At 33.9% G+C, this 26,375-nt stretch overlaps 1 protein-coding gene across 1 annotated transcript in view; it reads right to left on the bottom strand.

The window, feature by feature from the left end:
* Positions 1-1,561: 1,561 nt before the first annotated feature.
* YIPF4 (Yip1 domain family member 4) overlaps positions 1,562-26,375 on the bottom strand; it is a 34,149-nt gene continuing 9,335 nt past the window's right edge. Inside the window, exons 2-6 of the mRNA XM_072770613.1 lie at positions 22,473-22,626; positions 20,883-21,054; positions 17,852-17,929; positions 12,234-12,347; positions 1,562-8,857 (exon numbers count right to left, since the gene is read on the bottom strand). Coding sequence (XP_072626714.1) covers positions 8,720-8,857; positions 12,234-12,347; positions 17,852-17,929; positions 20,883-21,054; positions 22,473-22,626 — 656 coding nt within the window. The 3' untranslated portion in view covers positions 1,562-8,719. The remainder of the gene's footprint in view (positions 8,858-12,233; positions 12,348-17,851; positions 17,930-20,882; positions 21,055-22,472; positions 22,627-26,375) is intronic.

The raw sequence follows: 26,375 nt of genomic DNA on the forward strand, positions 1-26,375 counted from the left end.
AGGTCATTCTCAGTTGCATTAATCCCACTCCAACTATTCAAAGCCCACATAGCTGCTATACAGACAAAACAGAATACAGACTACTTCCATCATTGCAGAAAATCCCATTGCACAGTGCTGAATTTATGGTGGTGTACATATGGAATTGCTGGGTCACAGGGTATGCACGTTCTGCATTGATAGCAGATGTCAAACAGTTTGGGGGTATCAATTACTCATATTTTATAAATTCTCCCATTTTAAAATACTAAAACACTGTATTTACTTTTCATCTAAGAACTACAATTCACTAAAAGTAAAAGCAAATAAAAATGAAACTACTTAGAAGTAGCAACTGTTAGGGCATGGAGTGTTTCACAGGTAAAGCACAATGTAGCAACATTATTTAACATGACACAGGTCAAGCTAACAGATGTTGCAATGTTTCTCCTATGCCATTATCAACAAAAGGTCCATTACCAATACATGTCACAACAGAACTAACAAATCTGTATCAGAATTTACGTAATTAACAGTACTACTATTTATCAATGGTAGGAATGCATCTCAATATTTTAATAACTGAATCAGCCATGCTCATGTCTATCGCTTAAATCAGATCTGCTCATAATCTGAAATAATACTGGATATTACCAACCTTTCCAAGGTTTGGCAATCTGAGGGGCCAATTTGTCCGTGTTTAAACTGCATTTAATCACAAATGAATTTGTGCATCTGTACATACTCATTGGTCTTTAAAAAAAAATCATTTCTTTCCTCTTGGATTGCTCATTTATATACCTTGCCCATTTTAATTAACAATTTATAAATATGCTTTTACGATTACATATGCCGTAATACATGACTGCCCACATATATCCTTTTACCATTTTAAATTGATTTAAAAAAATAAATTACTGATTTATATATATTTTAAAAGATTTTATTTATTCATGAGAGAGACAGAGAGAGAGAGGCAGACATGGGCAGAGGGAGAAGCAGGCTCCCCGTGGGGAGCCCGATGTGGGACTTAATCTCAGGACTCCAGTATCATGCCCTGAGCTGAAGGCAGATGCTCAACTGTTGAGCCACCCAGGCATCTCTATATTCTTTATTAAGGAAATTAGCCTATTGTCTATCTAAGTCTTACAAATATTTCTCAACTTGTAGTTCATCCTTTCTCTTACAGAATTGTTTTAAATGACATGTAGTCAATTTTCTTAATCTTTCTTTTCAGTTTTTGTGTTTTATACCATGTTTTTAAATCCTTACTCAAAGAGTATATGAAAAATTAATTCCTGTTTTTTCTGGCTTGTTTTTGGAATATTTGATGTAAGTGTAATTTACCTTGTCATACAAAGTGAGGTGCAGATCCAGCTTTATATTTTTCTTTTCTTTTTTTTTTTTTTTTTTCAGCTTTATATTTTTCCAAGTGGCCTGCCGTGTCTTTTGTAAGACACTGCTAGTTACCTACCTGGCACCCATTCTCCCTTACTAACAGAACTGTGACTTTGTTTAGGGCAGAATGTGCCCAGCTTAAAGTACTTTCCCAGACTCTTGGAGCAAGGGTGGCCAAGTGATGCAGTTCTGTCCTAACTTTTAAATAAGAGCAACTGACATGGTCCTTCTGGTCTCTTTTTCACCTTTCTTTCTGCTAGGAATCTAGATGTAATACCTAGAGGTGAAGCAGCTACTACCTTCATACAATGAAAACGAAAGCCACCCATCCAAACTGGAAGAGTAAAAAGATAAGATGAGCCTGAGTCCTTGATGACATTAAGTTGCCATATTAGTCCTGGATCATATATTCTTGGATTTCATACTATGTGAGAAACATAAACTCCTGTTTAGTGAAGCCATTGATCACAGGGTTGCTTCTTATAGCCAAGAATGTTCTTATCTGATGCAGTACTGTCACTTATTTAATAATTCATCTCTCTAATACCCTCTACACCCAACATGGGGCTCAAACTCACAACCCCAAGATCAAGAGAGTTGCATGCTCTTCTGACTGACCCAGCCAGGCATCTTGATAATCCATGTTTTTACATCAATTTGATAAGCTATCTTTATCATATTCTAATTTCCCATATGTAATTTGGTATATTTCTGGAAACTCTCCTGTTTCATTATCTAAATGACTTCAGTATTATTATTAATAGGTAATATATTAGCTAATGTTTACTGACTACTAGGACAATTCAAAGGACAACAGCCCTCTGAGCCTTAATTATTCTATATTAATGTTTAGTACTTGAAAGCCTAAAACTAACAGTGGGCTTTAAAAAGTAGAAGAGATTAAAAAGGAAAGCAAAGATGTTTCCCTTATTTATATAAAGGACTGTGGTAAAAAGCAACTCCTATGTTGCTAAATGGCAGCACTGCTATTATTCTATGTTGTAAGGAAACAAACACTAGATTCGGGGTTTGGAGACAAACTCTTAACTGGTAGGTCAACAGTGTTATTTTAGACAATCCTTTCTTAGGTCTAATTTCCTCATCTGGATAGTGAGAAATAATTATACTCATTAAGTGATCTCTAAGTTTTGCCTAACTTTAACACTCTTAAAGACTAATAATTATGGCTACTGGTTTTGAAATTCATTAGATGTGGACTTGAATTCAGGATTCAGCAATCAGTTCATGTATTCATTCACAAAGTACTGGGGATACACTGATGAACATGTCAGAAAATGTCCCTGTTCCAGTGCATCTGGCATTATAGTGGAAATTAATAATTGTTAAAAAGGTGGGATAATTTACCTATGTTAAATGTATAACCTGTCTAAAACAGTTTAAAAAAATTTTAGGACTGCATTATAACACACATACAGAAAAGACTTTTAAAACATAAGCTTAATGTGATATTAAAAACTAAACACCCATGAAAGAATTCCTTTTCATGACTCTTTCCAAATACAAACCACCTCCTTCCACATTAAGGGTAACCACTAATCTTTTATGGTGGTCACTTTATTTTTTATAAAAATGACTTTGCCAATTGGATTGTGGTAGCAGTTGTACAACTATACAAACTTACTAAAAACTATCAAACTGTATACTTATGATGGATGTACTTTGTGGCATGCAGTATATACCTCATTAACGCTGTTTTAAAAAGACTTTGTACCTAAGTATCTCTAAACACTATTGCTTAATATTGCTTGTGTTTGAACTTCATATAAATGTAGTAATACAGAAGTTCTGTGGCTTCTGCTTTCACTCATAATGCTCTCCATGTTCTTACTTATGGCTCCAGTCATTCATTCATTTTCACTGCATAACATTCCACTGGATTATACCTATTTATCCACTCTATGTTGATGGACATGCTATTTCCAATTTTTGGCTATTATGAATCATGTTACTATGCACATGTCTCTTGTGGCATATGTACAACCCTATCTGTTGGGTATAGGTCTAGAATTGTATATATTAGCTTTTAATATTAAAAACACATTTCTGATACTGTAGCCCTGACAAAGAAAACAGCTTAGAATGTCAGGTATGGACAGCTGTCAACTTAACCTGTTCAATTTCATGAACTACTCAACTTCAGCTAAACCTGTTTTCATTTCCTTCTACGTATCCACTGTTCCCTCTGCCTGGTTGGTCCTCCCTCCTATTTCTGTCTACTTAACTTTTACTTATCCCCAAGATTTTAGCTTAATCATCATTGCCTAAGGGAAGGTTTTCATTTTTTTTCCAATTATACATTATCTTGATACCCCAGATTCATACTTATTTCTCCATGTGTTGCCATTGTTTTACAACTTGTAAAACTAACTGGCTATCTCTCCAACAATACTGGCTCATTAAAGTTAGGGTGTACATGTGTGGTTTTTATATATCAATGTATCCTTGCACCTAGCACAGTGCCCACCACATACAAAGGGGTCAATAAATAGTTGATGAATATCTATCATCTCTTCACATTCACGGTACCTAATTTAAATGCTGTTTCTTCTGAATGTCTTGTTCTTACCATCCTTTAAAAGTAAACTTTTATTAGGCAAAAAAATTGTTCTAAGTCCCATGGGGCAAAGAAGATTGACTTACGGGGGACTTAGCAACTAGGCCCATCATCATGAACAAGAGAATAATTCTGCATAAGGATTACAAATCCTGGAGTGTTTCATTATCAAATGATGCATACTATTTAAGTGATACTTCACATAGCAACTGATTAATTCCACAAAAGTGAGTAGGGTCATTATAAAATCAAGCAAAAGTAAGGAATTTCAATCATTTACCTTCAACAATGAGTGCTTATTAATATGAACAGCAGTAATCCACTTTCATATTCTCTTTTTTCTTTTTGTCACCAGCTAATAAATTTCCTCTATAACCAGTCATTCTGTGTAATTGATCCTGAATAAATACTTTTGTAAGCTTTTTTTGCTTGTTCAGTTTTTAATAAAAATCGCTAAGTGGCAGATACTGTAGAAAAACCAAGGTTTCTGTTCTTGATATACCTAATTTACTTATATTCCAAGTGTTAATTTAACAAAATTATCAAAATTATTACAGGTAGCAAAGTTTATTTCCAACTATATTAATAACCTTCACATGCTCTAATTACAAGTTAAATGCAAAATATTTTATAAAAAATGTTTTTTCCTATTAAATTCTAACTTATACCACCGAACTGTCCAGAAGGAATGTAAGAACTTTTTTCAAGTACCTGCACACTATAAATATTTTTTAAAAGATTTTATTTACTTATTTATTCATGAGCAACACAGAGACAGAGAGAGAGGGAGAGGCAGAGACAGGCAGAGGGAGAAGCAGGCTCCATGCAGGGAGCCCCATGTGGGACTCGATCCCGGGACTCCAGGATCATGCCTTGAGCCAAAGGCAGACGCTTAACCACTGAGCCACCCAAGCGTCTCTATAAATATTTTCAAAGTTAAAACTTGTGTATACTAAAACTGAAAATAAGTTGAAAATAATTGAAACTGAAACTAAGAAAAGTTAAAACCAGGGTTACTACCAACACAAAATATAAAACTGGGAATTTTAATAATACCATTAAAAAATTTCTTTATTTATTGGAGAGAGAATGCACATGCAGGGAGGGGAAGAAGGAGAGAATCTCAAGCAGACTCACAGCTGAGCATGGAGCCTGATGTGGCCACAATCTCCCAACCCTGAGATCATGACCTGAACCAAAATTAAGAGTCGAACACTGAATTCACTGACCATCCAGGCACCCCTTAATCAACCTGACAATCTTTCCTTTAATTAACCTCTAAGTTGCAACCTTAGCATATTGAAAGAATTTCAAATGAGAAACCTAATCTTAAACTTCATGTTTAATAATACGGCTTGTACAGAGAATTCTTTCAGAATCACTACACTACATAAAGACACAGTACGGTCTAAAATTTATATCAGTTTGTTACAAAGAAAATATATTCACAAGTGGAACTTTCTTCAGAAAATATGCTTTGAAGTTCAAAGATATAAGGATGTCTAGCCTTTACTGATGTCAAAATCTTATTTTGGGATTTACTTAAAAAAGAGGCAACAGATTCTCAAACATACAAACTACTGCCAGGAAATCATACAAATGAGAAATAAAGAAGAAATTGTAATTTGGTTTCTAAAGGGAAATTAAAATGTAGTATAAAGTAAGATCCAACACATGGATTCCATTAAGGAAATCGTTTATGAAAAAGGATGATAAAACACTTATTTTATGTTATCAGAGCAGAGAATTGCTGAGGGTGATTTTTAGCTCTATTAAAACTTATTTCAGACTGCCAGGCCATACAACCAGAAAGAACTGTATTAACACAAGCCTCTGATGTGCAGTTGTCCAACTACAAAAAAGAAAAATAAAAAAAGAATTGTACGAGAGGTGCCTGTAGAGCATGAGACTCCTAATTTCAGGGCTGTGAGTTCAAGCCCCATGTTGGGTGTAGAGATTACTTAAAAATAAAATCTTAAAACAAAACAAAACCAGTATTGTATGGAAGATATTATAACAAAACTTAAAAATGTGTCACAATTCCCTAAAGCCTAAAACTAGCTAAAATATGCATAAAAATATAAAAGATAAATAAATAGTAATCATCTTAAAATATTCAATTAGTTTTGCCGAATATGAAAAATATTGTTTATTAGTTTGTAGGGCATTATTTTATCCAATGTTTAATTACATTGGAATTTTTAAAAATCTGACTAAATTTTAAACAATAAACAAAACTGTCTACCTCACTATTTTAAGTCAATGCAAATTTTCACTAATTTAAAACTACATTAGCATTTTAATATTTGGGGAAGTTTTAGAAATACATATTATTATATATAAAACTGCCTTATAGACCTCAGAAATAAGCAAGTTTAATAATGGTTCATAAAACTTTACAAATCTAACTTGTGGTTTTTAATACAATGCAAATTATATATTTTTATTTTTAATCAAAATTTCAATTATTTTACAATCAATCTGAAACAGAAGTAAGTATGTCTCATAATTCTCCTTTTAAGGATTAACATTCATCACGATTACTAAAGGTGATAATACACACACACACACACACTCTAGAAGAGACTATATGGCTAGTTCTATCTTAAAAATACTAATGAACCTGTAATTAGGTTGGAATTATGATTTAAAATTAATATGATTTAGAAAATATTATTATATAAAAATTCAAGGAAAGGACATTGTCAAAGTCAGCTTATGGTTAATAGTACTGTATCTTGTAAAAATGTACAAATTATGTTTCCAAACTGACAATCTGTTTTAACTGCTTTGCTCATTAGCACACAAAGATGTTGGTTGGGCTTGAAACATTATAAACTGTATCTATACAAACCCTAACCAGGGTAGTTCTCAGGATTAAATGCTAATATTTTAAAAATACCATTTTAGACACAAATACCTTATTTTATTTTACATCATTAGAGAATAAACATGATCCACATATGAAACTTTTCACCTTAAAGAAATGATAGCTTAAAAAAATTAAACCACTTTTTGATAGAATGGATCCCAAAATGCCTTGACTTATTGCTTAAATAAAATAGTACCCCCTGGTACCAACTTCTCAGCTTCTTTGGGAAGATTCCAAGTTCAACACCATGAACACTAATTATTATAATCCACTTTAACAAAGTACTTATCTTAGGAATTCCTTACAAGTGACAAATGTTTATTTTATAGCTATTGCTTCTGTAGTTATTGATCCTTCCTCACAATTTCATATTATTTTAGGTTCTAGAAATTCTATCCCTCTGGTGCTTCTATCTGTTGTCTTAAACTTGTTTAAGAAAATCATCATATGTAATTTTCACATTATCCTGTCTCAAAGATAGCTTCATAGTTTTCCTGCAGGTTTTCTTTCTTTTTTTTCTTTCCTTTTTTATTTTTTTAGTGGGGGAGAGGGGTGAAAGGAGGAGAGATGAGCTCGATACCTTGCTAATTTGAAGACTTGTTTCAGAGTTGCTGGATATTTCCCGACACAGTTAGTTGCTAAAGGAATACATACTAAAGATGGGTATAGCCATGTCATGTTAGCACATTTAAGACAGCAGTTACCTCTTCCAGCTGAGACCAGAAATGATAATACAATAATTTGCTAATAGTTATCAGGCATTTGCTATTTTATGGACATCAATAAAATATTTTATCTACTTTACAAAGTACACCTACAGTCTATGAAATAATTGGAATAAAAATTTCACTAGTCAAAATTTCTTAATATTTCCCTTAGCAAATACTGTACATTTGTTAGAGGACCTGATACATGTTAGTAATACAGGACAAGTTGTTATAAAACAAAACACACAGCTGGGAAGCATTTTATTTTTTTCTACTTCATATAACATTGTTCAGGACAAGATTTTAAAGTCTCTTTCCAGCAACTTTTATGACTTAGAAGTACCACTTAAAAATATTTATTGATGCTATAAATATTACTATTTTTCTACATATTAACAATTTTTATAATGCCATATCCATTATACCTCCTGTTGTTTTGGTCAGAAAGATAAACGAAACTGAAACCAGGTATTTAGGTATTCAAAAATGGTTTTTCAAAGCACACCCAAGCAAACCAAATCTGTATCAGCAATTGTTAAAATTAGTTTTAGTTGTTATTAGAACTTAATAAGGACATACTGAAGCACATACGAGATTTTTAAAATTATATACAATTAAAAAAACAATTTGAATTTATAAATAAAAAGAATGGCCAAATTAATGGTTAAGCATCAGATTTAAAATATCTTAACTTTTAGGCTATTCAGAAATATATTTTGTGGATAATAAGAATTATTTCATAAATATATATGTATAAATATAAATATATATCTACAGGATCTGCGATGCAGGAGAAAACCCTTTAAAAAAAATTGCACTTTTAGATTATCAGGATGCTGTCATATTTACCCTTTGAATGAAATATAATTACCATTCCAGGTGTTTTTGGCACAAGTTTTTAGGTGAATATTGACACAACCTTAAAAACACAATGCTTTTATATTTTATTCACTGGAATATGAAGAATCAAACAGAATTTGGAATTCTGACCAAAAAAAATTCAGGTAACTGCAAATGCTTATTTAATTAAATACAAAAAATATGGTTTTAAAAAGACCTCAAACCTGCCTTTACATGTGGAACATGTAAAATTTTACCAGCAACAGGTTTTCTTCAACCATCTCAGCAAGAATTCCCAGACTACACACAAGTTTAACATTGTCTTTTTCTATCCATGTATGACTTAGATCACACCCCAGTATATAAAGACAAAAAATAAATGTATAGTAAAAAGATTGGATAAATCAGGAGAGGCTTTTTGGTCTTGAATTCTTCACCCACTAACAATGAAGCAGCGCTGTAGGCAGCCCAAAATACACCAAACAGCTTTAAAAAAACAAACAAAAAAGACAAAAGGCAGCATATTAGCAAGTCAATTAACATTTTAGGTATCAGAAAATAAAATAACATTTACAGTATTTTCTTAAAATAACCATGACAACCAATTGTGATCAACAGTAAAACTTATTGAGAACGTTTAAAATTAAAGAATGTTTAAAAAATTTTTTTCTTTTTAAATTTATTTATTCATGATAGTCACACGGAGAGAGAGAGAGAGGCAGAGACACAGGCAGAGGGAGAAGCAGGCTCCAAGCACCGGGAGCCCGATGTGGGATTCGATCCCGGGTCTCCAGGATCGCGCCCTGGGCGAAAGGCAGGCGCCAAACCGCCGTGGCCACCCAGGGATCCCAAGAATGTTTAAAATTTAAGAATGTTTTTCCTTGCTCTGTTCCTTGGTCTTATGCAAATGAAGTCTTTTGTTATCAAACCTAATCATAGGAATCCCTTGCCTATTAAAGAGAGAGAATCCTGAGGGGTGCCTGGCTGGCTCAGTTGACAGAGCATGAGACTCCTGATCTCAGGGTTGTAAGTCTGAGCCCCACATTGGTTGTGGACATTACTTAAAAATAAATCTTAAAAACAAAACAAAATGAGAATCCTGGGATTCATTCTAGCTCTGCTAAATCAAAATCACTAAGGGAAGGGTCTTGTTATCAGTCTTTTTAACAGTGTCCCTGGTGATTTAAGATAAGGAAACTTTTGGCCAATTGCTTAAAGAAATTTGACTGCTGAAAGAAAATGAATTGATCATTACAAAGTAAACCTTTTCCTGTTTCTTCTTCTAAGAAGTAGGAAAACAGATTAAGTGAAAATTTTAGACAATGTTTATTAAGTATTAACAGCATTTTCTCATGAATTGGTAAAAGTACAGGGTTAAAAGAAAAAATAATATTTTGGTCAAGAGTTTAATTAAATAAAATGTACCTTGGTTTTCTGATTATACACATACCTAAACTTAAATTATTTCCCTGGAATATTATATAGTACTCATTGATATAGACACTAACGGCATTTTATATAGAGTAAAATGAAAGGAAGAACTTCAAGGGCAAAAAATAAGGAAAGTATGAAGGAAAAAGACTTGGCACAGGGTAGGATTTCTCAATCTCTCACTATTGTCATTTGGGGGCTGAATAATTGTTGTGAGAAGCCGTACTGTGCATTGTAGGATTTTGGCAGTATCTCTGGCCTACCTACTACATACTACTAATACGATTCTACTCCTAACCCATTTGTGATACCCAAAGAAGTCTCCAGAAATGGCCAAATGTCCTCAGGTGACAAAATCACTTGAGAACCACTGGTAGAGAGGTCAAAAATAAACACTGGCAGACTGAAAATATATTTGAGATGGTCCAATTTTCTATTGTGCTTTTTAAATTAAAATAAACTACAAAATATTTAAAACTTTCAGAAAAGTATAGGGAAATATGTAAGATTACGATCAAACTGCATTTGTATGTCATATATTTTTTGTTATAAATAAATGGTTAAAGGTTGGTAAGAGTTATAGAGATTTAATGTTAAAAAAAACAGTACTGGTAGATTACACTGTATTCTAATGCTAGATTTAAATGACAAGGGTTTTGTAACATATTTCTCAACAAAACAAATCTCAAACATATAATAGCTCACTATACAAAGAAGATTAAACGATTAGGAAGAAATTGGCAGAGAAAAATCTGAAGTTTAAAACAATTGTATCCTAAATTTTTAACAATGTAAAAGACTTTGCCATTTTATAAAAATACATTCATAAGTTGCATAAAGAATATTAAAGACCAACTTTCACCTAAACTCGATTACTAAAAGTGACCAGAGGACACACAGTTTTAGCAATTTTGGGAGTAGTCTCAGAAATACTCAAATAGGGGATCCCTGGGTGGCTCAGTGGTTTAGCGCCTGCCTTTGGCTCAGGGCGTGATCCTGGAGTCCTGGGATCGAGTCCCACATCAGGCTCCCGGCATGGAGCCTGCTTCTTCCTCCTCCTGTGTCTCTGCCCCTCTCTTTCTCTCTCTCTCTCTCTATCATAAATAAATAAATCTTAAAAAAAAAAAAAAAAAAGAAATACTCAAATAGGCTTTAACCCAAGTTAAAATAACACACAAACAGGAAGGATCCTGAATGATTCAGTAAAGTGGTATGTTCACTAGATAATTAAATGCCAGCAATGGAGCTAGCTTCTGCACTGCAAGACTTTTAAACTAAGTGCTAATAATGCCAATTAAAAACAAAACAAAACAAAAAAAACGACCTTAGCATTAGAATAGAGAGGAAAGAATGATTTCTACTTAGTCTCTAGAGTGTTCAAGCAGTTCTAGCATACAAAGATGTTCTCAAAATATTCTTGTGTGCCTACTCTGTTATCAAGTATATATACTTTACCACCTAGCTAACACATCTTAAAAAAATAGTTGTCAAACTTTCCAATTTGCAGAGGTGTATAAGAAAGGATCTCTCCCCAAGACAGGCAGCAAGTAAGTGGAACAATCAGAATTTGAATTTAGAACTGACTAGTTCCAAAATCCATAATCTTCTCAATACCGAATGCTTATATGTTAGTATTAGCCTGTAAGTACCCAATTCTAAAAGAATCATTTCTTTTATATTAAAATTAGTAATCAACTTTAAATAAAACGAAATGTCATAAAAATTAAGTGGTTCTACTTAAAAACAAATAATACTTTAATGTGAAGGCTACATAATGGCAGTTCTGAAAGTGGTGGTTTTAAGAAAGTATATATTTTTTCACAAAGAAAAGAATTACATTCATTGTGTAATATACATACATATAACATTTACTTCTCAAAGTTGTTCAAAATTAATAAATACCAAAATTGAATTTATTTTACTACTTATTAGTACTTAATATTATCAGTAAATGTTTAATATAGGCACATATGTTAATGTAAATTTAACACAGAATGGAGAAATTCCAATCTCTGCAATACAGAAAAGCCAATTTTTTTACAACCATGTCTATGAAATTTGATAATGAAGTTATTATTCAAATAGGAGCAACAGTTATTAAATAAATGTCCAGTAAAATTTAAAATAAGTATCTCCCACAAAATCTAAGTCATGTGAAGTTGTATTACAAAGAAAATAAAAATTAAATCTTAAAAAAATTATCTGAGTGTAATATCCTGTAGTCTTATTTGCTCTTTGTTTTTTACTCCTCCCCCTCCGACATACAATATATTTCTGGAAATTAAAATGGGAAAATAAAAGAAATACAAGTAGTAAAAACAATGAGTGAGATCACTGTCCCAAAACACTTAAAAATGTTTGATAGTTACAATGCTTTAGGTAGATAACTAGTAAACTTTTGTTCCTGGAAAACAATGATCATTCTACTTACTTTTATAAGAGTAGACACCACTTCAAATGATCCAACCACCAAAAGTATAGGAGCTATTACAATGAGAGGAAGTAGTGAATATCCAATAACTCCAAGAACTTGGCCATAGGCAACCTGTGAATTTTAAAGTTTAAACAAATGTCATAGAAATCAAAATAATTACATTAATCACTACTGAACATTACATATCTTGGTTGTACTTACATAAACGTGACAAGAAGAAATCATGAAGTATCATATGCTTTGTATTTCAAATTATCATAATCTGCTATGTTCCTAGACAGTCTCATAAACTCATCAACTTTCTGATGATACCCAAATCTACATTTCCAGCCCTTTCTCCCTTTTGAGACTTATATATCCAATTATCTTCATTATACCTACAGTATACTTTCTCACTACTTACCTTAAGTTGTAGAAGGATTATTTAAAGGGACCACAATCATCTTATTTAAACAAAAAATTCAAGGTCTAGGGGCATCTGGGTGGTTAAGGGGTTGAGCTGCTGCCTTTGGCTCCGGTTGTGATCCCAGAATCCTGGAATCAAGTCTTGCACTCTGCCTATATCTCTGCCCCTCTCTCTGTGTCCCTCATGAATAAATAAAATCTTAAAAAAAAAAAAAATCAGGGGATCCCTGGGTGGCGCAGCGGTTTGGCGCCCGCCTTTGGCCCAGGGCGCGATTCTGGAGACCCGGGATCGAATCCCACATCGGGCTCCCAGTGCATGGAGCCTGCTTCTCCCTCTGCCTATGTCTCTGCCTCTCTCTCTCTCTCTGTGACTATCATAAATAAATAAAAATTAAAAAAAAAAAAAAATTAAAAAAAAAAATTCAATGTCTAGAGAAGCTACATGTGACAAATGCAGACTAAAAGGGAAGGGAAGGCAGGCAGGAGAGACTGAAAGAAAAAATACTTAATGGCTACAGCATGCCAAATTCTGTGATAGATCAAGACAGATTAAATAGACCAACAATCCTATTCAGTAGGTATTACTGCCTCCATTATGAAGAAACTGCATTTTAGAAAGACAAAGTACTTTGTTTAGGAAAGCAAAGCTGATGGGAGAAAGAGTTCAAATTAATATCTAGGTCTCTCTTTTAAGATTTTACACACGAAAGAGAGTGTTCAAGCACATGAGTAGGAGGGAGGATAGAAGGATAGAGGGAGAAGTAGACTCCCTGCTGAGTGTGGAGTCTGACAGGAGGTTCCCATCCTAGGATGGTGAGATCATGACCTGAGCCAAAGGCAGATGCTTAACTGACTGAGCCAGGCTCTTAAGATCTAGGTCTCTTAACTCTTACATCAATAATCCTAAATTGCCAAAACATTTACTGATATCTATTTTCATGTAAATATTATACAGGGTTATATCAAAGATACAACAAATAATATGTGAACAAATATAATTTTAAGTCTCTATCGAATTATTTTAAATTTTCATATGTAGAATGAAAAAGTTTCATAAATAAATGTTATTCTAAAGTTTTATTTAAAAAAAAAGCAAAAAAAAAAGTCTTATTTATTTGAGAGAGGGGAAGAGAGAACAGGGAGAGGAGCACAGAGGGAAGGACAAGCAGACTACCCCTTGAGCAGGGAGCCCAATGTGGGGCTTGATCCCAGGACCCTGAGACCATGACCTGAGCTAAAGGCAGATGCCTAACCCACTGAGCCACCCAGGTGCCCCAATAAATGTTATTCTAAATTTATTCAACAGTTTTAGGTTAAAATGATGGATTGAACACATTTATCTAATATTATTACCTCTTGAAACTATACTAAAAGGGAAGGGGGAAAAACTATCTAATCTATCTATTTATCTATTTAATCTACCTACCTACCTACCTACCTACCTACATGGGGCAGGGGGGGTAGCAAGGCAGAGGGAGAGTCTCAAGCAGAGTCTATGCAGAGTGGGAACCTAATTTGGGGCTTGACTTCAGGATCCTGAGAGCACAACCAGAGCAAAACCAAGATTTGGATACCCAAGGGACTGCATCACTCAGTTGCCTCCCGAAAAATCTTTTTAAAAAAGGCATAAACAATGGAAACTAAACCATTAAATAATCATGGGATGTAAAAACATTGTACACACCTGGGAGAAACAAAGTAATAGTAAAATCCAGAGGCTATATAGGTTGGTCATTGTATAAAGGAGGACTGATTCCTAACTGATATATTAAAAATTTATAAACCTAAAGGTACATCTCAGCACTCACCACAGGAAGTGATAAGTAAAGGCTCAATGGGCTGTGGATGAAACCCCTGAGCACTCTAAGAACACAGATAATGCAGATCAAGTTCATTCTCATTACTCATATACCTTAGTTTATTCATAATAATTTAAGTCCCAAAGTACATATAAAATCATGAATAAAATGGGAAAAAAATAACACTATCAAAAGGACCAGGAACAAAAGTCTGATTCTAAACTCTAGGTTTAGATCAGACACATGAAAAAAAGAGAATGAGTGTAATGAAAGAAAAGCCATTTATAAGAATCAAAGTGTTATTTTGTGTAAGATAACTCTATTATTTGGAGAAAATAAAGTTTGATGAAAGCTATTTCCTCATCTTTATAGTAATTTCCAGTTGTGACACTTTATGAATGATGGTATCTTCATATCATTCTTTGCATTCTCCCTAGTGTATAATTATATATTCTATATCATGAAATAAAAGTATGTTGTTTTATTATATTAATAAATGACAATTTTATTTTTTAAAGATTTTACTTATTTATTTGAGAGAGAACACAAGCAGGGGCAGGGACAAGGGGAAAGGGACAAGCAGACTCCCTGCAAAGCAGGAAATCTGACATGGGGCTCAATCCCAGGACCTCAAGGTCATGACCCAAACTGAAGGCAGACACCTTTACCAACTGAGCCACCTGGGCACCCCAACATAATTTTCTTTAAAAAAAAAGAGGCTTCTACAGAAGAGCAGGACATGGGACAATAGCAACATAATTTTGGAAGCTGGAAAACAGATGAAAAAGAGCTAAGTAACTGACTTGGCAGATCGTTCTACAAAATGTGAAAAAAAGGGCTCAAGGTCTCTGCATTTAGCAATCAACGCTCATGGAGTCAGCACCCACAAGGTAACTCTGCCTGAGATCCACTCTGCTTTATTCTTTCCACAGAATAAACTGTTAAGAGGAGAGAGAGAAAAAAAAAAGAATAAACTCGTAGAATTCCTAGGAATTCAGTCTTATTTAATGGGGCAGCAGTTCTCAAAGTGTGCCTCATGGGCCATGGAGGGTCCCAGAGACTCTTCCAGAAGACGAAGGTCAAAACTATTTTCTATAAAAATAATAAAACATTTTTTGGCTTCTCACTGGGTTCACATTGGTACTCACAAGGAAAAACAACAGTGGGTAAAAAGTGCTACTTTATCCTGAATCAAGGTGGCACAATTATGCTAGTAGTTACTGTACTCTTTACTACTACACAATCACAGAAAAAGAAAAAAAAAGCTAGTTTCACTAAGAATGTCCTTAATGAAGGGGGTACCTGAGTGGCTCAGTAGTTGAGTGTCTCCCTTCGGCTCTGGTCATGATCCTGGGGTCCTGGGATTGAGTCCCACATCAAGCTCCCTGCAGGGAGCCTGCTTCTCTCTCTGCCTATGTCTCTGTCTCTCTCTGTGTGTCTCTCATGAATAAATAAATAAAATCTTTAAATTAAAAAAAAAAAAGAATGTCCTTAATGAAGCAGTTAAAATAATTTTATTAAATATCAACTTTTGAATATGTCTTTTTAATATTCTGTACAACAAAATGAGAAGTACACAGAAAGCATTTCTACTATATTCTGGTTCAATGTTATCCCAAGGAAAAGCACTTACACAACTATTTGAGTAAAGAGCTGAATTAGATGTGTTTACCATGAAACACCATTTTTACTTGAAACTGAGAGATAAGCTATGATTATTCAAAGTTGGATATCTGTAAGCATGTTCTTAAAAATAAATGATGGGAACCTACTGCTTTAAGGAAAACTGAGTATTTGTTGCAAATGATAAAATTCTATCTTTTAAGCAAAAATTAGAATTTTGGAAACCTTGTATCTACACTATAAGCTTAACAGTTTTCCAATACACATTTCTGATGAGGTGGGTGGTAATATTAATGAAAATGATTTTCTGATATGGCACAATGAGTCATGTCAACATTTGTAAGATTTGCAAACCTCAGTGAACCATTGTTTTCCAAGTGACTATGCATGGTAAAAAGATCCACCCAAAGTGAATTTTAATGAAACAGAGTAAGAAAAATTCATTAATATTGTTTGAGATTCCTTACTGCAACAAAACTGCAGTACCTTACTACTGAAACTGTTACTTGTTGAATGTAGGTGTAGTATCAAAAAAGAATATTCACAAACATCTGAAAAAGCTATTAAAATACTCTTCCTTTGGGGAGCCTGGGTGGCTCCGCTGGTTAAGCGCCTGCCTTCGGCTCAGGTCAGGATACCAGGGCCCTGGGATCAAGCCCTGTGTGGGCTCCCTGCTCAGGGGTGAGTCTGCTTCATCCTTTCCCTCTGCCGCTCCCCATGCTTGTGTTCTCTCTTTCTCTCAAAGAAATAAATAAAATCTTAAAAAAAAAAAAAAAGATACTCTTCCTCTTCCAATTATATATCTGGTTAAGGCCTTATTTTTCTCATATACTTTAACCAAAATAATGTATTAAAACAGACTGAAAGTAGAAAGCAGATATTACAAACTAGTTTCCACTAAGCCATACATTAAAGCTATTTGCAAAAATGTAAAATAAGGTCACTCATTGCTCTTTTGTTTTGAAAAAGTTGTTTTCTTTAGAATATCTTATCTATGGGACACTTAGGTGGCGTAGTCATTTGAGTGTCCAGACTATTGGTTTTGGCTCAAGTTCTAAAATCTGCACTCAGCATGGAAGTCTGCTTAAGACTCTGGATTTCCCTCTCCCTCTGCCCCTCCCCACTGCTTTCTCACTCTCTCTCAAATATATAAGTAAATAAATCTTAAAAAAATAAAGTAGGGCAGCCCGGGTGGCTCAGCGGTTTAGCACCGCCTTCAGCCCAGGGCCTGATCCTGGAGACCCAGGATTAAGTCCCATGTCAGGCTCCCTGCACAGAGCCTGCTTCTCCCTCTGCCTGTGTCTCTGCCTCTCTCTCTCTCTCTCTCTCATGAATAAATAAATAAAAATCTTTAAAAAAAAAAAGTATTTCTTTATGTTAAAATATATTTGATCTTATTTTTAAATCAATACATACATACTTAAAATCTTAATTTTAATTTCTAACATGAGGAGTATTGATAAATATAACCAATGCAAAGAAATCTCTTTGGGTACCTAAGACCAAAAGTTTGAGAACTGCTGTACTAGAGAATAAAGGATATGCTTCCCTAAAAAGCTGTAAATTACTTACAAGTGGTATGGGATCTTTTCTTTCTTCTTTTTTTCTTATAACATTTATAGAGTATGTACAATACTAATATGTTTATCATCTTAAGGGTAGTATAACTTAAGAGCAATTCTAGGACAAGAAAGAGTTACGATGAATAAAGCTACTGATAATATCTACAATACCAAAAATAAAGTTTATGATAAGAAATGAAGGCTATTTTCAAAATTAACTACTTACTTCTCCACCAAGAACTCTGGCCAGTAAGAAAATTGTTAGGGAACCAAATATCCAAATGGTTATAATCCATGAGACCACCTTAAAGGGGAAAAAAATCATGCAATTAATATCTTTGCACCAAATAAGCTGACAATTTCCCTGGAAGTCAATTCTCTGCTAATAATAAGATAGTTTGGTATACCAAATCTCAGGTCATAGAGAGTTTGAGTTCCCAGGTATCTTTCCAAAACCCAGTAAGAATGCAATATGTTAATACAATTTTACTTCCAAATTGAAAATTTAGCAATGATCAATTGCCTTAGGAAATCTCAGTATTTCAATATCTATGATCAAATATTACTGTAAAAAAAGAACAAAGTATTTACATCCAAACCTCTGGTTTACAACATCTTGTGAAGAAAATTCATCCCTGAAAGAAGTTATAGGTCTTCTCCGGAGGTCTTTAAAATTTACATTAATTATAAATGTATCTAAGTGATAGATAAGTGGAAGATGTTTCGGACAATTTTAACTCCTAAGACTTAGTGTAATAATGATACATGCCTCTATTTCCGAGTTTTGTCTGCTTGTAGAGTCTAGATATAATGAAGCCCCAACAGCAAAATAGGTATATTTATTGCCCAGATCCTGGTTTCTAAATATCATTCCCTGATAAAAGGAACTAGGATTCCTTTGATAAATAATTGAATCCAAAGCTGCGACAGGAAAGATAAAAAGAGGGACCCCTGGGTGGCACAGCGGTTTAGCGCCTGCCTTTGGATCAGGGCGCGATCCTGGAGACCTGGGATCGAGTCCCACGTCAGGCTCCCGGTGTATGGAGCCTGCTTCTCCCTCTGCCTGTGTCTCTGCCTCTCTCGCTCTCTCTGTGTGTGACTATCATAAATAAAAAAAAAAAAAAAAAAAAAAAAAGGAAAGATAAAAAGATGATCCCGGAACAGTCTGTGGAGTTAGAAGGAAAGGAAATGCTCAAAAAACAATGGGAAGATGTCCAAAGGACATAGAAGCCAACCTGAAGGAGTTCCCAATTGCTAACGATGGAATAATCTCAATAAAATAAATGATAGCATTGGGTTATAATTCAGAAAATAAAATAAACATTCATTATTCTATACTGACATGAATAAATAAAACAATGAGTAAGCAGTGACAAAGAAGGAATAGCTGTTCCATAGAGAAGACCAATTAATACAAGGGAAAGGAATGACGAAAACTGAAAACCGCCATTCAGTAAACAATATAGTAGTAATTGTTACACTCAAGATCCATGCATAGATGCTAAACTAGTGGGCAAAGTTTGATGGGAAACATGATGTCTACATAGTCATAAAGTATCTCCATAAAATATTTATTTATTAATTAAAAAGGGGGAAAACAGTAACTTTACAGTGGAGGAATTGGGCAGACACCAACCATCACCTAATTAAGGAATGACGAAAACTGAAAACCGCCATTCAGTAAACAATACAGTAGTAATTGTTACACTCAAGATCCATCCATAGATGCTAAACTAGTGGGCAAAGTTTGATGGGAAACATGATGTCTACATAGTCATAAAGTATCTCCATAAAATATTTATTTATTAATTAAAAAGGGGGAAAACAGTAACTTTACAGTGGAGGAATTGGGCAGACACCAACCATCACCTAATTAAGCAACCGATATTAACAGCACCAGGAAAAAATATACGAATATCACATACTCCCTGATAGTATACTGAGGTGGACACAAAGTAGTATCCTTGCAAAAATTCAGGACCCCAATCTAGTAATGAGAAAACATCAAGCAAGACCAAACTGAGCAACATTCTATGGAGGAGTAATCTGTTTTTAGCTTTACAATCCTTTGTTCAAATGAAAGATTACACAAAATAGTAAGATATAAATTACTGATCTAAGGTAAATATTAATAAGACTAGTGTTGTATTATGTTAAGATTCTTGATGTTGTGAGATTATTCTGGATTATCCAGATGAGCACCAAATGTAATCACAACCGTACTTAAAAAAAGGAGGCAGAGAAAGTTCTGACTACAGTAGAGAATAAGGTAATGTGACCATGGTAACAGAGATTGTAGTAATGCCTCCAGAAACCAAGGAATACTGACAGCCTCTAAACATGGAAAGAGGTGATCAACAGAATCTGCCCTGGAGCCTATAAAGAAACCAGGCCTGCTAATATTTTGATCTTAGCTCCTTCAAGCCCATTTTGGATTTCTGACTTCCAGAACTGTAAAAGAATAAAATTCCACTGTTTTAAGTCACAAAACTTGTGGAAATCTGTTACAGAAGCAATGAAAAATGAATTCATTTCCAAATCATTCTGTGATAGTTATTTTTTACTTCCCTAAAGCCTTAAACTAGGGACTAAGGAGTAATGTATGTATGTTGTGTTTTGATAATAAAGATAAAACCCGTTAGTAGAGCAAAGTATTATATAAAAACAAATTCTGATGGAATCCTTGTCATTATTTATTAAAATATTTATTATTATTTTTTAAAGTAAGCTCTAGGTCCAATGTAGGGCTCGAATTCACAATGCTGAGATCAAGAGTTGTATGCTCCACTAACCAAGTCAGCCAGGAGCCCCTAAAATATTTATCTTAAAAATGAGTAAAAGGTAAGAACATGTTCTGAGTATTGTGTTTCAAACTCTTCATCCCTTGGGGGAAATCTTAAAGGGCAAGGGCAGCCCTTTTGGTCATTTCTAGTCAGTGGTCACTTCTGTTCAGCTGAGAGTAGTCCCATCTGTTTACCCAGGTTTCCATCCAAGTATTAATATTTTATGTGAATGATGATATAAAAGTTTGGAAAGCATTAATCTAAGGTACTCCTCCACTTAATTAAAAAGAGTTCTAGAAAAAAATAAAAAATAAAAAAAAATAAAAAGAGTTCTAGAGATGAACAAGTTAGAAATAATGTGTTAAAGTAAAGTATTTCAGAAATATATAACGTAGTATTACAGTTAATGTTTGGCTAGTTTTAATTTTAAACTTTTAAAATATTTCAAATTTGTATAAGGCAACATATACTTACCCTAAACTGTCCATATAATGATATCATGGAAAAGAAAAGAACAACAGCCAGAGGACCCCAGAAGTCAGGATTGTCTCTCACCACTTGTCTATTGAAACCAAGTGATGGCATTGGCATCAAAACACACCGGATTTTGTAGTAAATATCCTTTAGATCGATATCCAATTCCTCCCTACAATATATAATAAAAATTCTTAAAACGCACACACTTCTGAATACTGAGACAGCTGCAATAAAATTTAAGAAAAGTCTGAATATGACAGTGTCACCTCCATAGGTCAACAAAGCATTGCATCTGAAGTACAGTATTTCACTGATTCCATGGTGTACACTTTCAACATTCTTTTTTTTTTTAAGATTTTATTTATTTATTCATGAGAGACAGAGAGAGAGAGAGAGAGAGAGAGAGAGAGAGGCAGAGACACAAGGTAGAGGGAGAAGCAGGCTCCATGCAGGGAGCCCAACGTGGGACTCTATCCCAGGTCTCCAGGATCAGGCCCTGGGCTGAAGTCGGCGCTCAACCGCTGAGCCACCCAGGATGCCCACACTTTCAATATTCTAACACCTCTGATCTGCCTTTCCATTTTCCAGTATCCTAGAGGCACTACAACTTTGAATAAAATCTTCTGCTTGAGCCCTTCTTGGCCATATTGCTAATTCAGTCTGCAATCCTATATGAGTGCTAGTGTGGGGTTTCCACTCTTAAGGGAAACTTTTCTTCCAACAACCCACCCACTGCCAAATTGAGACAAGCAAATGTCCTTGCTGTCTTTTTGTATGATGGGTTATTTCTCATTTAACCTTACACTAAGGAGACAGCCCTTTAATGTCTTAGCTTTATGCTGCCTTACATACTGTTTCCTCCTATTGACAAACAAAATAACTGCATCTTGCAATTGTTTTATATTTGATGAAATATGGTACATTAATAGTAAGAAACATAATGTTTTAGCATTTAATCTGCCATTACCAGAGATTAATCTGATAATGCCTCAATTTTAAAGAGCCATAGGTTCTTTCCCAAGTTGTTCAATTCTTTACCTTTTTTCCCCCAAAATGATAATCACTTAAATAATTTCAAGTACCATGAAGAAAGTGAAAGATTCCTCATAGTGGTAGCTCGAGAATTTCCATATGGGAGAGATTTTGGAGCGCTGATCTTTTCAGAAGTTTTAATTTGCCTTATACTGAATTGCCACAGCAAGCATCCTGCTTTTTTACTTAGACTGAATGTTTATTTGGGATAGTTATAGGCCCAAGTAAGCCCTAATAATTTGGAGTTTATGGTGTGTGTGTGTGTGTGTATGTGTGTGTGTGTGCGTGTGTGTGTGTGTGTGTGTGTGAGAAAGAGAGGGAAAGAAAAAGAGAGATACAGAATTATGATTTTTCCAGTTTTTGCCATTCAATAGACTAAAAACACTCTCATTATTTTAACTTTTCTAATTACTAGTAAAAGTGACAACTATCTAGAAGTTTAGACCAAAAAGGTTAAGATTTGCCATACTTGTCTTTAAATAACATGAAAGAATATAACCATCCCATAGATTAGTTCTAAAAAACAGAAAATATATATTACTAATTTTTACATACAAGAGTGGCTTATTATCTTCAGGATCATCATCTTCAACTTCCAAAAGCCAACCATATCCTCTTTGTCTCAGAAATGTAGTAGCTGTAGATTCTTTAATAAAATCTCCGCCAAGGTTTAATTTGACATCTGGAGATGCTATTGAACCACTGAGATCTTAGGAGAAGAGAGGACAAAACTTTAAATCAAGGTAAAAATGTGTGAATCTTAATCAACATTAGCATAATATTCAAGTAAAATAATGATCATTTGAAGATCTCTAACAATGAACATCTGCTATTGCATACAATCCTCATATTTTATAGCTGATAAATATCTAAAAATCATCTTTTATTTGACAGGAAAATGAAAGATGAGAAAAGTAAAGACATTTAAAAGATTTCAGATAATTAGCTAGACTAGGAAAAAAACTAGACTTATAACAGCAACTTTATATGGAAAATATATACAAAATATACTACATGATATCATTTTGGATTCCCTTCATTATTATGCACACTATGTACTTCGGAACAAAGTGACTATACAAATACTTCCTAAAGGCTTTATACACATGTATACATATAAACAATTGCATATAATTTGCTAAAGAAAAATTGTAGGGACGCCTGGGTGGCTCAGCGGTTGAGCATCTGGGCATCCTAGAGTTCCGGGATTGAGTCCTACATCGGATTCCTGCAAGGAGCCTGTTTCTCCTCCCTCTGCCTGTGTCTCCGCCTCTCTCTCTCTCTCTCTGTGTCTCTCATGAATAAATAAATAAAATCTTTAAAAAAAAAGAAAAGAAAAATTGTAGGTAATTTTCCCCTACGTTTTCATGTATTTATTTACATATTCTTGCATTTAAATCACCAAATATTGATGCTCAGTGCTTTGTATATTAGTGCTTGGTTCTGGATAAATTTGACTAGTAAGAATTCCTGATATTTCAGCTCTATTCTTTATATAATGACATCATCTTTGGTTTGGATAAAAATGAAGGTGCTTTGGGGTTTCTGTTTTGCTTTTAGGTCAGTTCTAAAAAGGGAGTGAATCAGTTATTCACATACAAAATAAGTCTCATTCTAGTCTGACCAGTGCCTTAGAGGTCATGGATAATTTTAATAGTACAAATGCACATTTTCTGGTTGGAAAGAAAATGTTAAGAATAAAGGAATTGAGGTCATATGGGAATGAAGAAAAAAAAAAAAATCTGTAGGACCAGACATATGCACTATTAAACAATCATCAATGCTGTTAACTAGAAGTCACATGACTAGAGTGTACTTTAGAAAATTCTCTTGGCAAGGACAAACATTAACAAAGACTCTCCTTCCCCGGAGATTATATAGAGAAAATCATTAGTCTCTGTCTCCAGTTTCCTATTCAAAACTCTTTCCAGATTTAATAGTATATGATTCTAAAAAGTTTTTATAAAGGAGTTTACTCAGCTAGAAATAAAATCCAAGTACTTTTGAATTTGCTGTCCTTTCCTACTTAGTTTAAAAATAGTCCCTATAAAAAAAAAAAATAGTCCCTATAAATGCTATCATAGAATCTTGTGACTAAAATATTTTCCAAAACCACTTTCTGCTTGTTTTAATCTAAATTGAAAAATAAATAAAAGGGGTGAAATTTAACTAAGATTCCATCTCCAATAGGTACAAAGAGTGCTTTTCTTGATTTAACAAGAGGAAGATTTAGCTCAGGAAGTGATTAGTACAGCAGTAACATTAAAGGTTTTAAAATTATGAGGCAGGAAAGGACCTTAACAACTGTTTCCGGGCCTCCAAAAAGAACTGCACTTAAAGTCTTTAATCTAAACCAAAAAAGGATATATAAATTATACTGCTAAGAAATGCTGTGATAAAGAATTATATGTTTAGCAGTTTGTCATAGCACATATGTCAGAACCTCAAAAAGGCACCTTTAGCTTATGATTTTGTCGTTTTTTCATCCCATTTACTATAAAGTAGGAAAGTATCATGGACATATGCAGGAATGCCAGTAACAGCAGTTTGACACATCCCGTAATGTCCCCAAGATATAATTAGGTGTGGGTGAGAAAAAGCAATAGAAAAATAAAGAACAAAACACAACAAAACAAAAAATGCTAGTTAGCTTAATACGTTAACAAGTTAACAAGAATATTAGAAAACAAGAAGATTCCAAACTACTCCAGGAGCACAGGTGTCTTAAGTTAAACCAGAGTAAGAACCAGCTAGCTTGGTTATCAACTCTAGGATAGGTTATTATAAAACACTAATTTTAAATTAATTATTTCTTGCTATATTATTTTAATATTCTCATCATTTGCTAAGTAAAAACAACATAAAGGTAGTAAATGTAAGTGGATTTAAAAGAAAATAATCTTTGAAACAACCTACTGCAAAAAGAAATCTTAAAAATGTTTCCACCTGTTTGCCTCAGTGACAAGAATAAGTTTCAAATTTTACTGAGAGTTACCTGGGGCAGCCCGGGTGGCTCAGTGGTTTAGCGCCCCCTTCAGCCCGGGGCGTGATCCTGGAGACCCAGGATCGAGTCCCAGGTCAGGCTCCCCGCATGGAGCCTGCTTCTCCCTCTGCCTCTCTCTCTCTCTCTCTCTCTCTCTCGAATAAATAAATAAAATCTTTTTTAAAAAGTTACCTAGAAAAACTGCAGAAGATTTAATAGTAATTTCCCTCACCCCTTTAAACTCAAGTGTATTACTAGATGAGGAATCTTTCATGTGAATTTTCTCTTCAGCTTAACTTCACTTGGAAAGATGAGGGAGAACTTGGTCAGTGCTGTCGGATCTATACTCAGGATGAGATTTACTGATCTCCTCTCCTACACAAGTTCTAGATTTCTGAGAAAGAAGAGTATCCTACAATGAACAATTAACATTTTGTTGATACTTATTAGCTTCTTATATATGTGAAGAAGCGTTTTCTTACTTAAGCAACAAGGATAAAAATCATCTCATTTGAAAATGAAATCCATATGTGCTTAAATCTAAAACAGAACTGAGTGCACGGCAAAACAAGAACATATTTCACACTGAAAGGATAAATTATATCATTCCATTTTAGAGATAAAAATATGTAATGCTTGCATAGGTCAATGAAAGAGATCAAGAAACCAATGCAAGTAAATAATGATCTTATCACTGCTACCCTTACATTGGAGTTTGATCATGTTACTCCACAAGAAAAATTTTAAAAGCTTCATATAAAATTGTGTCTTAGGCTATATTTTTATTCATATTATTTTGATTTATGGTTTGAGTACCCTTACTATTCACTATTGTCTGTAAATTTTTATATTGTATATAATATTAATTAAAATTAATTAAATCAGGGTACCTGGCTGGCTCAGTTAGAAGAGTATGTGATTCTTTTCAAAGTCATGAGTTCCAGCCATACTGGCTGTAGAAATTACTCAAAAATAAATAAATAAATAAATAAATAAACAAACTTAAGAAAAAAAAAAATCAAAAATCTCCTGAACCTACCTTTGGAAAAACTAAATCTCATTTTGGCCTAAATGTTAATTTCACAGAAATTTCTTTTGTCTTATGAATCATTTAAGTGAACTTTTTATTTTGAAGTGATTATAGATTCACAGGAAATTGCAAAAATAGTACAGAAAGGTTCCATGTATCCTTCACCCAACTTCTGCCAATGGGTACCATGTTATATAATCACCAAACCAGGACACTAACATTGATACAGTTTGCAGACCTTATTCAAATTTTACCGGTCTTACATGCACTTATTTGGGTGTGTATGTATATACAGTTCTGTGCAATTTTATCACTTTTATAGATATATATAATGCCTATGAATTTAAAATTTATGAAAAGTTTTTTATTTTTATTTTTTAAAGATCTTACGTATTTACTCATAAGAGACACAGAGAGAGGCAGAGACACAGGCAAAGGGAGAAAG

Source organism: Canis lupus, chromosome 12 (genome assembly GCF_048164855.1).
Source record: "Canis lupus baileyi chromosome 12, mCanLup2.hap1, whole genome shotgun sequence".
NCBI lineage: Eukaryota > Metazoa > Chordata > Mammalia > Carnivora > Canidae > Canis > Canis lupus.